At 44.0% G+C, this 13,794-nt stretch overlaps 1 protein-coding gene across 9 annotated transcripts in view; it reads left to right on the top strand.

Moving 5' to 3' along the window:
* The first annotated feature begins 3,107 nt into the window (after positions 1-3,107).
* Positions 3,108-13,794, top strand: part of Igf1 (insulin like growth factor 1) — a 71,712-nt gene continuing 61,025 nt past the window's right edge. The window contains exons 1-3 of one of the 9 annotated variants that reach the window (XM_021175256.1): positions 3,108-3,126; positions 3,444-3,525; positions 8,837-8,993. In XM_021175256.1, the coding sequence (XP_021030915.1) occupies positions 3,463-3,525; positions 8,837-8,993 (220 nt within the window). In that variant the 5' untranslated portion in view covers positions 3,108-3,126; positions 3,444-3,462. Of the gene's footprint in view, positions 3,127-3,181; positions 3,526-3,605; positions 3,753-5,106; positions 5,125-5,216; positions 5,496-8,836; positions 8,994-13,794 lie in introns of those variants that run through there. The other 8 variants (XM_021175257.3, XM_021175253.3, XM_021175254.3 and 5 more) reach the window with 8 other exon arrangements.

A 13,794-nucleotide genomic window follows, 5' to 3' on the forward strand; every position in this document is an offset into this window, starting at 1 on the left:
GGCTGGAGGGGAGAGTTATTTATAACCAACAGGCATTGCACACGCAAAAGGTGAAACTGTGAATCCAAGTCTCCAGAGTGGATGCTCTCACGATGAGCACATCTTTGCAGCTAGCTATTTTTGTGGCACACAGTTCCCATATCTGTTAGATTCCTTTTCCAGACAGGCAACTGTAGAAGCATTCTCTAATTTCAGAATGACCATGGATATTCGTCTCCAGTGGGATTTTCCTGGTCTGAGCTCTCCCTGGACATGACCCTTCCTGCTGCACCTCTTGCTTTCTCTCCTAAACAGGCACGGTGCCCATAGTTAAAGGTCCCCTTCATCTTCACATTTACACCTGGAATCTACAAAGAAAATGGACATTTCCCCAGGAATTATTGACCCCTGCTTCGTTGCTAGCTCACCCTCCCTGCTAATAAAGACCACTCCCCAGCTTGAAATTCATGGCAATCACTTCAGGAAATTACTCCCCACCCCCACACGGAAACCGATAGTTCACCTCAGAGTGTGGCCACAGCACAGCTAATGACAATTACGGTGCACTGAAATTCAGTTTGCTTTGATCGGGGCATCGACTGGGACATAAGTTAAAAGTCAATTATCCTTTAAGGGTGACTGGGGTGATAAACCCAAGTGATTTGCTGTGTTGGCATTGATGGGGTGCAGTATCTCATGGGATGACGTGTTCAGTCCTCAAAGCAGCCCTTGAGATGAAGCAATGTAGTGTTAGGTCATCTGTGCTGTGTACAGCAGAGCATCACGGCTCAGCACGGCACAGCATAACTCTATATGACAGGACATGCCTGTCATATAGAGTGTGGCACAGTATAACGTGGCACAGCACAAAGCATTGCACAGCGCAGCACAGCACAGCAGAGCACAGTGTAGCAGAGCGCAGCACAGCGCCCAGAAAGCACAATAGTCAGAGTCACAAATGTGGAGAAATGCAGTAAGCTTCTAGAATGTACCAAGACAAAGTTTGCTACAATTGCATTGGAAAGAGATGATTCAAAGCACTAACTTATACAAAAGGCGCCCAGAAGTAGATGAGGGTGCCTAGCTGGGACCTAGTTCTCCAGACTTAAAAACAAGGGCCTGGAAACTCTCAACTGAGAAAGACTTGAAAACAGGAGGTCTTTGGTTCCATACAATGTACTCATCAAGGTCCTAAAGAGGAGGGGATGAACTATTTACTATTTGTTCTGTCCCTTGTCCCTTGTCCCTGTCCCTGTCCCTGTCCCTCCATCTCCCTCTGCCTCCTTCCCCCTCCCTCTCCCTCCATCTCCCCTTCCCCCCTCTCCCCTCCTTTCTCTCTCTCTCTCTCTTTCTCTCTCTCTCTCTCACACACACACACACACTATCTCCATAAGTTGTCATAAATCAAGCACTCAATGATAGCCTGTTAGTAGAAGCCTTGGGTTACTGTATGTGCAAGGGATTGCCCACAACTGCAGATATGGCAGGACCACCTGGTGATGCCACACTTCTGTATGTTCTCAGAGTCAGTCCTACCCACAGGAACTTCCCAGCCCCGTGCCCTTCACGTAGCATTCTCTCCTTCCCCATCTCCATTTCCAAAAAGCTTTCACTTCCTGCCTCCCTGAGAAACTGCGCCCCCCCCCCACCACTCATAAGTCTTCACGCTTCAGATACTCAACAGACATCAGGAACGTGTGTCTCTCCCTGCCTGTTGCATGCTCCTTTTTGCTTTACCAGAGGTATGTGTAATCGAGTACATAGTAGGTGCTGTCATCACGTGATTCCTTCATCAAGTGATACCTAACATCACCCACCACTGGAACAGTCTCACACCAGGTTTCTAATGTCCCTGTCTAAAAGGTAAACACTGCTGTGAAGTATTGACCACACAGGGTTGGAACGAGCCCAAGTCCCTTGCAAAACCAAACTGGTTTCATTTGAGGACAATCACCACATCCCCAAGCAGGTTTCTATCCATGGGGCAGCGTAAGGAGGCAGTGTAGAGTTTCCAGCTGGCCTCTGTCTCCACTGATGTGTCAGTACCTTCAAATCCCCCTGAGAGTCCGAGAGAGTCAGAGACTGAGGCAAGTCTGGCTCATTTCCATCTCCCCTGGGAAAGCACACCTGGAGAGACATCCGTGGAAAGCATGCAGCGTCTAATCTGGGCTTTTGTAACCTTCTTTCATAATTTACTTTCTTATCTACTGCCTCTGAAAGACCACTGAGAAATAGGTACAAACCATATCAACAGAAGATCAGAACTCGATTCCCTGTGGCAAAGGCGAGTTTATACATTATAAATAGCAGAAGCAGCCGGCTTGAACCATGCTGCCAGCCACTTACCCAGTTGAGGGATTTGAATGACATCATAACCCTGGAGAGAGTATTGCTAGCCAGCTGGTATTATTTGGAATACACACACAGACACACACACACACATATGCATGCACGCACACATACACACAACTGTGTCACACACACACACACACACACACACACACACACATTTATACAGAACAATACAGCCAACGGGAAACAGTGTGTGCCTCCCATACTGCTTCCTTGGGGTCAAGGAGGTGACAGACATCCAGCTTTGTTGAAAAATAGGATCATTTTATTTTTCAATCCATCCCAGAGCTCAGCATAGTCTGATTCTCTGCACAAAGCATGATACAGTGTCCTAACAGGAGCCAGCCCACTGCTGCCTGGCCATCTATAGGTTTTAGGAAATGAGATTATTCCCATTGCCTGGCAACTAGGACAAGGGTCACTCTATCCCCTCCACCTCCCCTTCCCCTGAGAGCTGGCTTTCGATCTAGTTTACCCTGGTCATTTCAGGGTTAACAGCATTGTGCTTCCTGGAGATGGTCTCTTCTTCCTTTTTTTTTAAATTTTTTTTCCCTTCAAATTTTGTATTTGCCCTAAAATATAAAGTTGCCCCCATGTCCCACTTAGACCCTCTAATCCTGGTGAGGTGTATTAGCACACAAGTGTACCTTCAAACCCTGTGGAAAGTTAATCAGAGAACAGAGCCTATTTTTCTATGGCAGCCTCAGTATTTAATGTCTGCTAACCCTGTCAGAGACACACATTCTTTTAAGGGGGGGAGAAAAGGTTTCTGTGCTCCAGTTTTTAAGAGCGAAGGTATGATGTTATTTGTCACGGTGCCCAAAAAAGTCCTTACTCGATAACTTTGCCAGAAGAGGGAGAGAGAGAGAAGGCGAATGTTCCCCCAGCTGTTTCCTGTCTACAGTGTCTGTGTTTTGTAGATAAATGTGAGGATTTTCTCTAAATCCCTCTTCTGCTTGCTAAATCTCACTGTCACTGCTAAATTCAGAGCAGATAGAGCCTGCGCAATGGAATAAAGTCCTCAAAATTGAAATGTGACATTGCTCTAACATCTCCCATCTCTCTGGATTTCTTTTTCGCCTCATTATCCCTGCCCACCAATTCATTTCCAGACTTTGTACTTCAGAAGCGATGAGGAAAATCAGCAGTCTTCCAACTCAATTATTTAAGATCTGCCTCTGTGACTTCTTGAAGGTAAATATCTCTTACTTTTTTTTTTTTGAACTCGTTGGAGAATTGTATTTAAACTGTGTACTGTTTTCTTCTGCCTAGAGTCTTTATTCGCTTTAGAATTTGCATTGTTTCAGAACTGGGGGTTATTTACAAATTGCTGAATGTGCAGTTCTGTGCGAGCTGTAAAAGGAGCTCCGGGGGATGAATGCATTTGCAGAGATATCTGTACGGGTAGAAACTATTGCAAGGTACTTCTGCTAAAGCCTCTACTTCCACAGGGCTTCCACACTGCCGTTTTAAGAGATTCCTTTAAATCTTGCCTATGGCTCGGGGCTAGAAAGATGACTATAAACTCGGGAGTGCTTCTCTCTCACAGGTGCAGGCGTTGGCTTTTTCAGAGCGTGTTCGTGTGTCTGTGTCTATGTACGTGTGTGATTTGTCAGGACTTTATTTACGAGGCATGTCACAGATTAAAAGTTACATTTTAGATGATAGGAAAGCTTTAAAAAAATTGCTTTTTTTGGAGCCAAGAATCGGGAATTCTTTGCACTTCTGCCCAGAAAGTCAAAGTTAGGGGGAAGTTTAATTTGCTTTTCTGTAAAAGCTCTTAGACAACTTGCTGTCTTTGCATATTCAGAAATTTTAAGCAGATCCAGGCTGTGCTCAGAAAGCAGGAGCTTACTGGCGGCTGCTTGTCCAACTTTTCTCTTTGGAAGGGGACTTTCGTGACTGAGCTGGGGCTTTAATTTTGGTTTGAGGCTCTGCTCTTAGGCTCACCGGGGGCAAAGCCTCTTTAGGTGAATCAGCTGCTGCTTGCTCCTGCTGCTGCTATGCTGCCTCTGTCACTTGCCTCTGGCTCTGTCACTCGCCCCTGCCGCTGCTGCCGCTGCTGCCGCTGCCGCTGCCGCTGCCGCTGCCGCTGCCATTTGCCCCTGCCGCTGCCGTTTGCCCCTGCCGCTGTCTATGTTCTGCCTTCTCCTTTCGATCACTGGCCCTACTTCAAGTTTCCATTCTCAGCAAAATTATATCCTTCCAGACTTGTGTTTTTTCAAATTGCAAGCACTTCTAAGCCGCTGTCACCGGCTCCTTGGAGGCAGTTGCCGGAGGGCTTAATTCATAAAAGATCCCAGTCAAAGAGTGCAGCGGTTTTTCGTGCTGCATTCAAATGCTTCATCGCTATGAGTTTTTCTTAGGCAAGTAAGTGGCTTGGGACTTCGGGAGACAACCTTGTCAAGCACCTAATTGTGCTGTCCTCGCGCTGCCAGCAAGCTTCAGCCACCTTACAGGAGTGAAGTCAGCGTTCATATATGCTGTGTGGTCTGGCAGCTGGGATTGTGTGTCCCAAAGGGATTGTGGAATGTTACCTCCACAGGCATGCATTCCACGTTTGGAAAATCGGCTCCAAATGAACTTTCTTTCCCTGCTGGGTCTGCAGAACATTTCAGAAGCGGAACTAGCAATACCCTTCAACTTTTTTCCTGTGCTTGCAGCAGGAGATGGCTGAAGGGAGCTACTGCATGCATGGTGGTCTTTGAAACGTAGCTCAAGGAATAGAGGTCAGCTGCCTAGAGCGATTGGTGCACACAGGGTGCCTGCTGGCTTTGTACTCTGAGGCTCAAGGTATTTCCCAGTGCCTGAGCCAGGGGACGAAGGGGGAGGAAGGGAAGGAGCTGGAACTTGAATCACTATTCTGGATAGCCGAGATAGATAGCCATACAATGGAAATGAGTGGCTTCCCTTGGGGGAAAAAGACGGACTCCAACTCCCAGCTGTGCAATTTACTCATTGTTTAAATGGACAAAAGGCAGTTTACCCAGACTCAGAGCATACCTGCCTGGGTGTCCAGATGTAACTAGATGCTTTCACAAACCCCACCCACAAAACAACACATGTTCTTAAGTCCTCAGTCTTGTGTTCACCTCGGCCTCATAGTACCCACTCTGACCTGCTGTGTAAACGACCCGGGACCTACCAAAATGACCGCACCTGCAGTGAGTACCTACTTACATCTATTGCCCTTGTATTTTGACCAGCCATTTTTGTTGTTGTTCGGACACCTGGAATCAATTGATATCTCACTTGTTTAACACAGAAAGGTCCTTGGAGATGTGGATTTGTCAGTGATCTTTGAGGAAAGTGTTTTGAGTTCAGGATTGGCTTTTTTTTGGCTGTCTCTTGCTCAGGTCCTTCCTCGCCCTCTTCTTAGTACATCTATGGCTTCTCTCTACTGGTTTTCCTTGTGGTCGACGAAATAAGGGCCAGGGGAAATGGAGAACATATGGGGAGACTTGTTTTGGACTTTTTTTAAACTCCTAAGCAAGTCCTATATTGTTTTCTGTTTGGGGAGCATGGTGTGATAAACTCCGACTCTCTCTGGGTATGCTGGACTAGTCTCTGAGCTAAAGGAAAATGTACCAGAGGTCTAGGATTGATATTTATCAGACAGTGGTTTTCAGTATAAGTCCATGCAGAAAGGAAAAAGAAAAATTGGTTTGAGCAGGTTTCAGTTTTTCAATTCTACAGGTACATATGTCTTGCTGGACTTAAATGCACTATTCCTTAAAATAACTATTAAAATGCAGTTTGGGACAGCTCATGACAGTCTAAATTTACAAAGGCTGTAAGATTGAGTAACAATTGCTGTGTGGAGTTGGTCCAAACTAACCATTGCAGGTGCCTGGCCTTCACCGCTCTCTGAAACTGAGCAGGGGTAGGGGGCAGTGTTTCAGAAATGGGTTTGCTGGAGTAGCTAACATTCATTCTAAAGTTGGTCTGTTGCCAGAGTGTAGGGAAGTGTTCTCTAAGAACAGTTATGGGGATTACAGGCCTGCCCTTTCACAAAGAACCATGAAGCCCTGATGGGTTAGATTTATTCAAGTTTCCATGAGAAATACTGAAGGGGAAGCTCCCTGTCTTCTTTTTATAACTAAGAGGAATGAATAGACATTAGCTCATTTCTGTAAACTCTGATGTCTTTGGTTGTATGGCGATGGAGTACTTCCAGGCTGAAATCCTACTGAACAAAGGTACCAAGGGCTTAACTGAGGAGGTACCTTCTCCTTAATTGCATGTCCTCTGTTCCCGTTGACTTGAGAGTGGAGCGTTCCTTTCATCTCCAGCCACTCTATACACACTACTGAAATATTTACCTTGTGAGATCAAGAATCAGGGCCTCCTAGGGGTTCCTTGCCCCCCTCCAAATGCTAGGCTGAAGAACTAGCCACTAAATTGAAAATGAGTTTAAAATAGATGAGTAAAATTTGCCACTGATATAGAGCCATTAAGTAGAGAGCTCACACAGGACAGGGAAATGGCCATAAACTAAATCTCTGAGTCTCATTCTCCAAACAAGTGGGGATTGAATGAATTTGCCTCAACTGTGAGATTCAAAGAAAAAAAAGAAAGAAAGAAAGAAAGAAAGAGAAGACCTCCTTTAAAAATTATAGCTTCCAGTATCTCTCCGTTACCCCCTTTTTACGGTGGCTCACCTCATACTCTACTGGTGACTCTTTCCACAATATTGAAAGCATATGTCTCTGAAAGGGGTGAAGTTGCTCACCTTAGGGGCCTTCCTGGAAGAAAGTACACGCTGGTTCCACAAGTAGCAACCCTGAAAAGTGGGATGTCACCACAGTGTCTGACTGCTTCTTAGAATGAAGAGCGACTGGAGTCCCAGGAATGCTGACTTTGGCAGGGGTGCCATTTGGCTACTCACCATCGGCTAGCTTGTGCCAAACAAGGGTTCCTTGGTAGATTTTGTTATAAAGTTGATAAGAGGGATCATGAGTGCTTCCCAGAGAATAAGTAGGAATTGCTGTTGCTCAAGAAAATGCTCTTGTAGGTTTCAAGCCCAGTGCCCTGCATTTCAAAATGACTCTCAGTGTGTACATCTCTGATAGTGAGCTAGAAGAGAGGACCCTGGCGTATAAGATTACATTTATGTCCTGTTGAAGTTTGGGAGATGATTGTTAAACTCCCTGACCTGCTGCCAGCCTCCCTTTTCCTGCTTGTCACTCTCCCCTAAGGCAGGAAGAGAAATGAGAAACCCTCTTCCCCAAGGCAGCCATAAAACTTGAACATTTGCTTCTGACCTCCCATGACTTCTAGTAGAGGAGCTGGCCAGAGAGAAGTCTGCTGCCTTCCCTGTCTGATGGCAGGTCACTGGCCCCTCCCCCCAGAGGGGGTCCTAAATCTTATACCCAGGATTTATGAATGCTTCACAAAGGGGCATAGAAGAATCAGGAGAAGCAAGACACACTGGGTTTTCCACCTCAGTCTACCGGTCATTAAATGCTAATTCTGCCCACTGTCCACACCCCACTGAACAACAACATATGGGAAAGTTTACCCCTGTTGTGGAGGCTTCTTTTTTTCTTTTTGTTTTCCCTGAAGGCTCTCACCTCACATAAACCTTTAATTAAATAAAGACATCATGACTTTCATCAGCCTGCATTATGTTATGGAGGTACAGACTATATCCTTCATGGTGTGTAAGGAGAGGGAATCATCCCTTTCTGTCACAATGCCTTTGTGAGACAATTGCATCCCTAAATCTTGCATGATTTTCCTGTTTTGAGACTGCTTGTTTTGTTTTCCACCTGTGGTTGTGTTAGCTGCTAATATTCCCAGGTAAGATTTCTCCGCCTCTTCCCCCACCTCTGCTCTCCCTGCCTCCCTTCCTCTCTCTCTCTCTCTCTCTCTCTCTCTCTCTCTCTCTGGAAGGCTATAATAATAGATTTTTTAATACTGTTCTGGCCAGTATAAAATCTTCCTCATCTATGGACAGAGAATGATGCCCTGGTTAATTTAATATTCAAAGCAATAATAAATATAATGAATATATGTACCATCTAGAAATGGTCAGGTTTTAGATTATTTAAATTGAAACAGTTTGAGTGCAAAGCTGAGCACAATTTAATATTTGATAATTTAGATGTTTTGTATCAGACTAGCATGGGGATCCCACCACACACAAACACATCCCACCACAAACACACACACATATACGCACACACACTAAAATAACTGCATCTTTTGTCACCCAATAAATGTTTGTAGCTCTTTTACCCTATTTATTAATAATAGGAACTCATAAAAGCTCCAGGAGAACGTCTGAAGATCCAGTAGCAAAGGGACTAACCACAGTTTGTCTGATGTCAAGACAGGCTCAGGCCAGGTCCCTAGGGGCCCTTCATGCCACACTGCTCTTCTAGGACAGAGCGTTTTAATGAATGATGACAAGGAGTACCAAGTGAGAGTCAACATATCGCTGCCCCATCCTTTCAGGACCCAGAAGGATACCTGAACCTCCTTTTTTTTCCCCCTCCGACAGATAAAGATACACATCATGTCGTCTTCACACCTCTTCTACCTGGCGCTCTGCTTGCTCACCTTCACCAGCTCCACCACAGCTGGACCAGAGACCCTTTGCGGGGCTGAGCTGGTGGATGCTCTTCAGTTCGTGTGTGGACCAAGGGGCTTTTACTTCAGTGAGTAGTTCTCCCATCCCCTCTCCCAACCCTCTTCTCCCTGCTACAATGATTCAGAAGTAGATGGTTTCCTGGATTTACAACCACAGGGATTGGTCAAATAACTGAGTGACTGCCTATGGCTAACAGCCACACACACCCTCCCCAGATCCATCACCTTAATGTATGCATAACACTTCAGTGGGGCTTTGGCAGGTTTGGGAGATTTAGGGTCGAATTTTCTTCCTTAAGAGTTTGCCTTTAACTGCTTCCTCTGGGGCCCCGCTTCCAGAATTTATGGTCAACCTCCACTCTCCTGTTCCTCCCAGTGAAGAAATGAGACAGCATAACCCTAGAGTATTGCAGATTTTGTTCTTAGACATTTGGGCACATATAGAAACATCCAGAGGGTGTATAGGACTACTTTGGGTGTTCTGAAATTTAAAATAAAATGGTAAGGATCTTGCACCCCGAACTCATGTGAACTTAAGAAATGAATTAAATGGAGAACAAAGTAGATGTCTCCATGCAACACAAAGCCAGCAGGAGTGGACAAAAGGTGATCTTTGCCAAGAGATGTTTGTAAGTACATAAGCTTTCTAACTGCGAACTATGGCATCATTATCAATATGCCCTCTATGCAGATTGACTTTGATGCTTTCTTTTCTTCCTTTTGTCATTATGCCCCTTTGATGTAGTTCTTCCCTGGGTATTATATCCATCTAGAAAGGAGTCTTTGAAAATTTCAGCACCACATATCTTTTAAAAGTAGGTCTCAGACAATCAGAGAGTCAGCAGTCCGTGGGAAGGAGACAGAGGAATCAATGTCTGTAAATAAGTCAATGGCCACCAAGGGGAGCGATCTCTTGGGGAAAAAAAAAAAATCTACCTCATAGGTATCCATCTCACAGAATATTACAATGCAGTGAAAAACTGAAAGACAGATGTGAACTCTGTACATTTCTTTGGAAGTGCAAAGAGTTCTTGGAACCTGGACATGAGTCATTTGCCAGGGCTCCTGTCACTCAGGTGGAGACAAATCACCTCAGTGAACCCCCACCTCTACCCCCACCCCCAAGCTCAGGCTCCTGAGATGATTCACACTCTTGAAGTCTCTCTTGTCTTCTTGCCAAATGCCAGCCTCCCTTGAGGCAGGTGATAATGGCTGTGGCTTGTGTGATATTTTGTGTGTGTGTGTGTGTGTGTGTGTGTGTGTGTGTGTGTGTGTGTATAAGAAGGAGGCAAAAGTTTATTCATATACATTTGAAACTACGAAGGGAACTACCAAGGAGACTGGCAATGTGTATTTACCATGGTTTTGGCAAAATAAAATAAAAAAGACAACTTGGCAGAATAGTGTCAGAGACGGACACGCTTTCGGCTGTTTGAATGGGAAAATTTCCACTTTGTGCTCCCTGCCAGTCCTTTATTTGAATAAATTCACTTACTCTTCTGGCAATAGAACAGTTCCATCTAGTTCTCTGGTGTAGGAGAAATGAATGAGTTCATTAAGTGGGTGACTTTTTTTCTTTTATTACCAGACTTGTTTCACCTTTAAGAACATTCTATATCAAGTGAAATGAGACATGAACACAATTGAACAACGAATTGAGAGCATTCTATAACTCGCTGTAATTGAGCCATGTTTTCTCTTTGGAAAACATAAGTCATTCTTATCTCCAGTTCCCAAGGACTTTGTCTCCTCTTGGCAGGGCACTTGTATAAGTGCCTTCTGGGTAGTGGCAGGTTGAATTGTAACACCCACCCTGATGTACTCCAGGAATTCCATGCACGGGACATGAGCATGCCTGTGCTGTTTACATCAGATAACGAAAACTGAGACAAGAACTAACAACTCCGCTGTAGATAACTGGGCAATACTTACATGTGTTTGCACAGACACTTGAGCGTTGAGCACTGACAATGGAAACCAGTTTTAATGGGCTGGAAAGGTTTTTGCATTTGATCACCAGGAGGATCAAATTTCAATAAGTGTGTTTAAGTTGTGTTTTAATAACTTAAAGGGAAAAGAATTCATATGGACACTTGATACTTATAGCAGGGTTCTGGATTTCAAAACAGTGGCTGTATGAAACACATGCTGTTGTGAATTCTGCCATTAAGAGTGTTTTTTTTTTAATCCCACCCCACCATATACATGACTTAAAATAAATCCCAAGCCCTATTTAGCTCCTTAAGCGTGAAGGTATTCTTGATAGCTTTCTGATCAACTCCCCAATCCTCTCTACATGAGAAGAGCTGATCCTTTTAAATTGCTTTAGTTTACTTCAAAACACTGGGGGCAGGGGAGGGGAAGCATTGTGTGTGTGTGTGTGTGTGTGTGTGTGTGTGTGTGTGTGGTAGCACAAGATGTAAATGAGAAACCGGGAGATGACTGAGAGACTGACCTTGCCTTTGAAGTACTCAGAGGTTAGAAAAAGAGTGTATATCATACATACGCTGTAAGGGAAAATAACCTTGGGAAAAGAAGTGCAATTCTTCAGGCTTTTCCTGAATCTTCCCCATCACTCATGACATGTCTTTGCCAGGCTCTGCCCTCTAAGTGAACTCCTCAAAGGCCGTAGCTATTTATCTTTGAAGATCAGTGTCAAGTTCAATGTTTGAGTGATACAGTAGCTGCTGGTATCTATCCATTGGAACTGGCAAGATTGACTCCAGGTAAACTGAATAGAGCTGTTTTTGTGGGGCTCTCCCAGGAAGAACCACCAAGGATTAGGATCGCCAAACACTTTACAACATACTTCTCGCCTCCCTCGTGCCTACCTAGTTTTTTGATGAAACTGCTTAGCTTTCTTCGAAGAATGCAATGTAGGTATATCACCAGGAACTTAGAAGCTGTCCTTTGGCCATCTCTAAGCTACACTCATGGTCTGTTTCCTTCCTGAGCCAATTATTCTTACAGGCATTAACTGTTGTCAACAAATTTTATTGAGTTTCCTTTTCATCCCCTAAGATTTACTGTGTGGGGGGGAAGTCAGCGCTAAGCATTTACAGTCCTCGAAGCACCTTTTAAAGGAGAGTGCCCTTCACATGTCTGTCCCCCGCAGTTGACATTTACTAGATTTTGCTCTTATTTACAAAGTTTTATTGAGCCCATACCTTTTTATTTTAAGCTGGTTCAACTTCAATTTGGAAGTATATATTTCTCTCCATGGTGGAAGGCAGGGTCTGATCTTGGATTGATATTTAAACATCATAAAGAAATTTGCCTCTATATTTATTTATTTATGGATAATACAAACTATTTAACAAGGAGGGGTTCTAAAATCCTATTAAAACTGTTCTGAGTATGTTTTTTGTTTGTTTGCTTTGTTTGTTTTGCTAATACTTGCTTTGTGTAGGTTGACCCAATTTTGCAAATGAGCTCACAATACCAGTCTATCCTAAGTTCTGTGGGAGCACAGCAGACGCAACCTCCAGGATGATCAGTTGTGAATCTCCCTCCAGCATAAGTAGAGCAGTTGATCCAAAATTAATGTGGCTTCCCCAGACATTTTACAAAATGAAGGAGCCAATGAAGAGCTAATTATGGGTCCTTCCCCATGTACCATAGAGAGAGGGCATGTCAATCAGACGGATGCTCTTTTGGTTCTGTGAGGAGGGCAGTGCCATTGTGGAGATGAAAACTTACTAGCAGAGATTAGCTGGTTTGTTGGAACCCACACAGAGGACAGACGTCCCGTTATAACTTTGTTTTGTCTGAAGCACACCAGTGGGTAAAACAAAGTGAAGGAAGCGATGCTTGCCGCAGGTATAATTTTGGACAGTTGTGGCAAGAAACCATTTTTCACATGCTGTTGGGAACTTCTGGAATTTTTCTCCTTTGAGGGAGTTAAGAAGTTGACAGACAACCAACCATCTTGAATGGTTTCAATTAAGAACGACCAGAAGAAAGAGAGGTTCTGGGGTCCTTTTCAGTTTTAAGAGTCTATAAACAGTCCCTTAAATAAACTGTATATGCTTTACCTCAGGCAGTCTGAGGAAGGGGAGATGTAAATCAATTAGAAAAGAAAGTTGGATGCCCTTTCAGCTACCCCAGATTTATGGCTTTTGTAAAACATCCCTCCAATGCATGCTTATTAGGAACAGATCTGAATAAACGGACGACATTCTTCATGTGTTAAAGCATACTGTTTTTAAAGGGTTTAAGTGAAACTTTGCAATTAGCTTTCGTTGTTATTGATTGCACAAACCTTCCGAGACTTTGGTTATTATTATAAACTCGGACTTCTTCCTTTGATATGCAGAGCTCAGAAAACTACCTCCAGACCTGTCAATCATTATTTATAGGACTTTGGCAGGCATTTAAACTTCCTGGGCTGAAATGCCCTTGTCTATAAAACAAGGGGATTTTGTTAAAGCAAATGACCTTTAACTTTAACAGATTTGACATCTAGGTTGCAAGCAACAAGCATTCGTGCTATTGGAGAAGGGAGAGCCCTGGATTTAACTAGTGCCTGAGGACCATTTAACTTCTTTTATCTTCTTGACATCATTTCAGTTGGTCCCCAAAGGTAGCCAATCCACTCACTTCAAGAAATAAGAGCCAGCTGCTTTTGCTTTATTTCAGTTTGAACTTCAGTCCTCCAAGGACAGAACAGAAATTCAGACCTGACCACAAAGTCCGAGGTCATAAACCTAAGCTTGTCATTTCTCTTTGTTATCAAAGATGATCGGATGATACTCATCTTTCAAACACTTTCACACTGCTTTGACATTGGGGGTAGGGGTGGGGGCAATGAGTAAATTTTGTTCGTTATCTCAGAAGAGAATTTTATGAATCCACCTCAATCCTTTGGGC

This window comes from Mus caroli, unplaced genomic scaffold, assembly GCF_978045245.1.
Source record: "Mus caroli unplaced genomic scaffold, Mus_caroli_1 scaffold_9, whole genome shotgun sequence".
Classification (NCBI taxonomy): domain Eukaryota; kingdom Metazoa; phylum Chordata; class Mammalia; order Rodentia; family Muridae; genus Mus; species Mus caroli.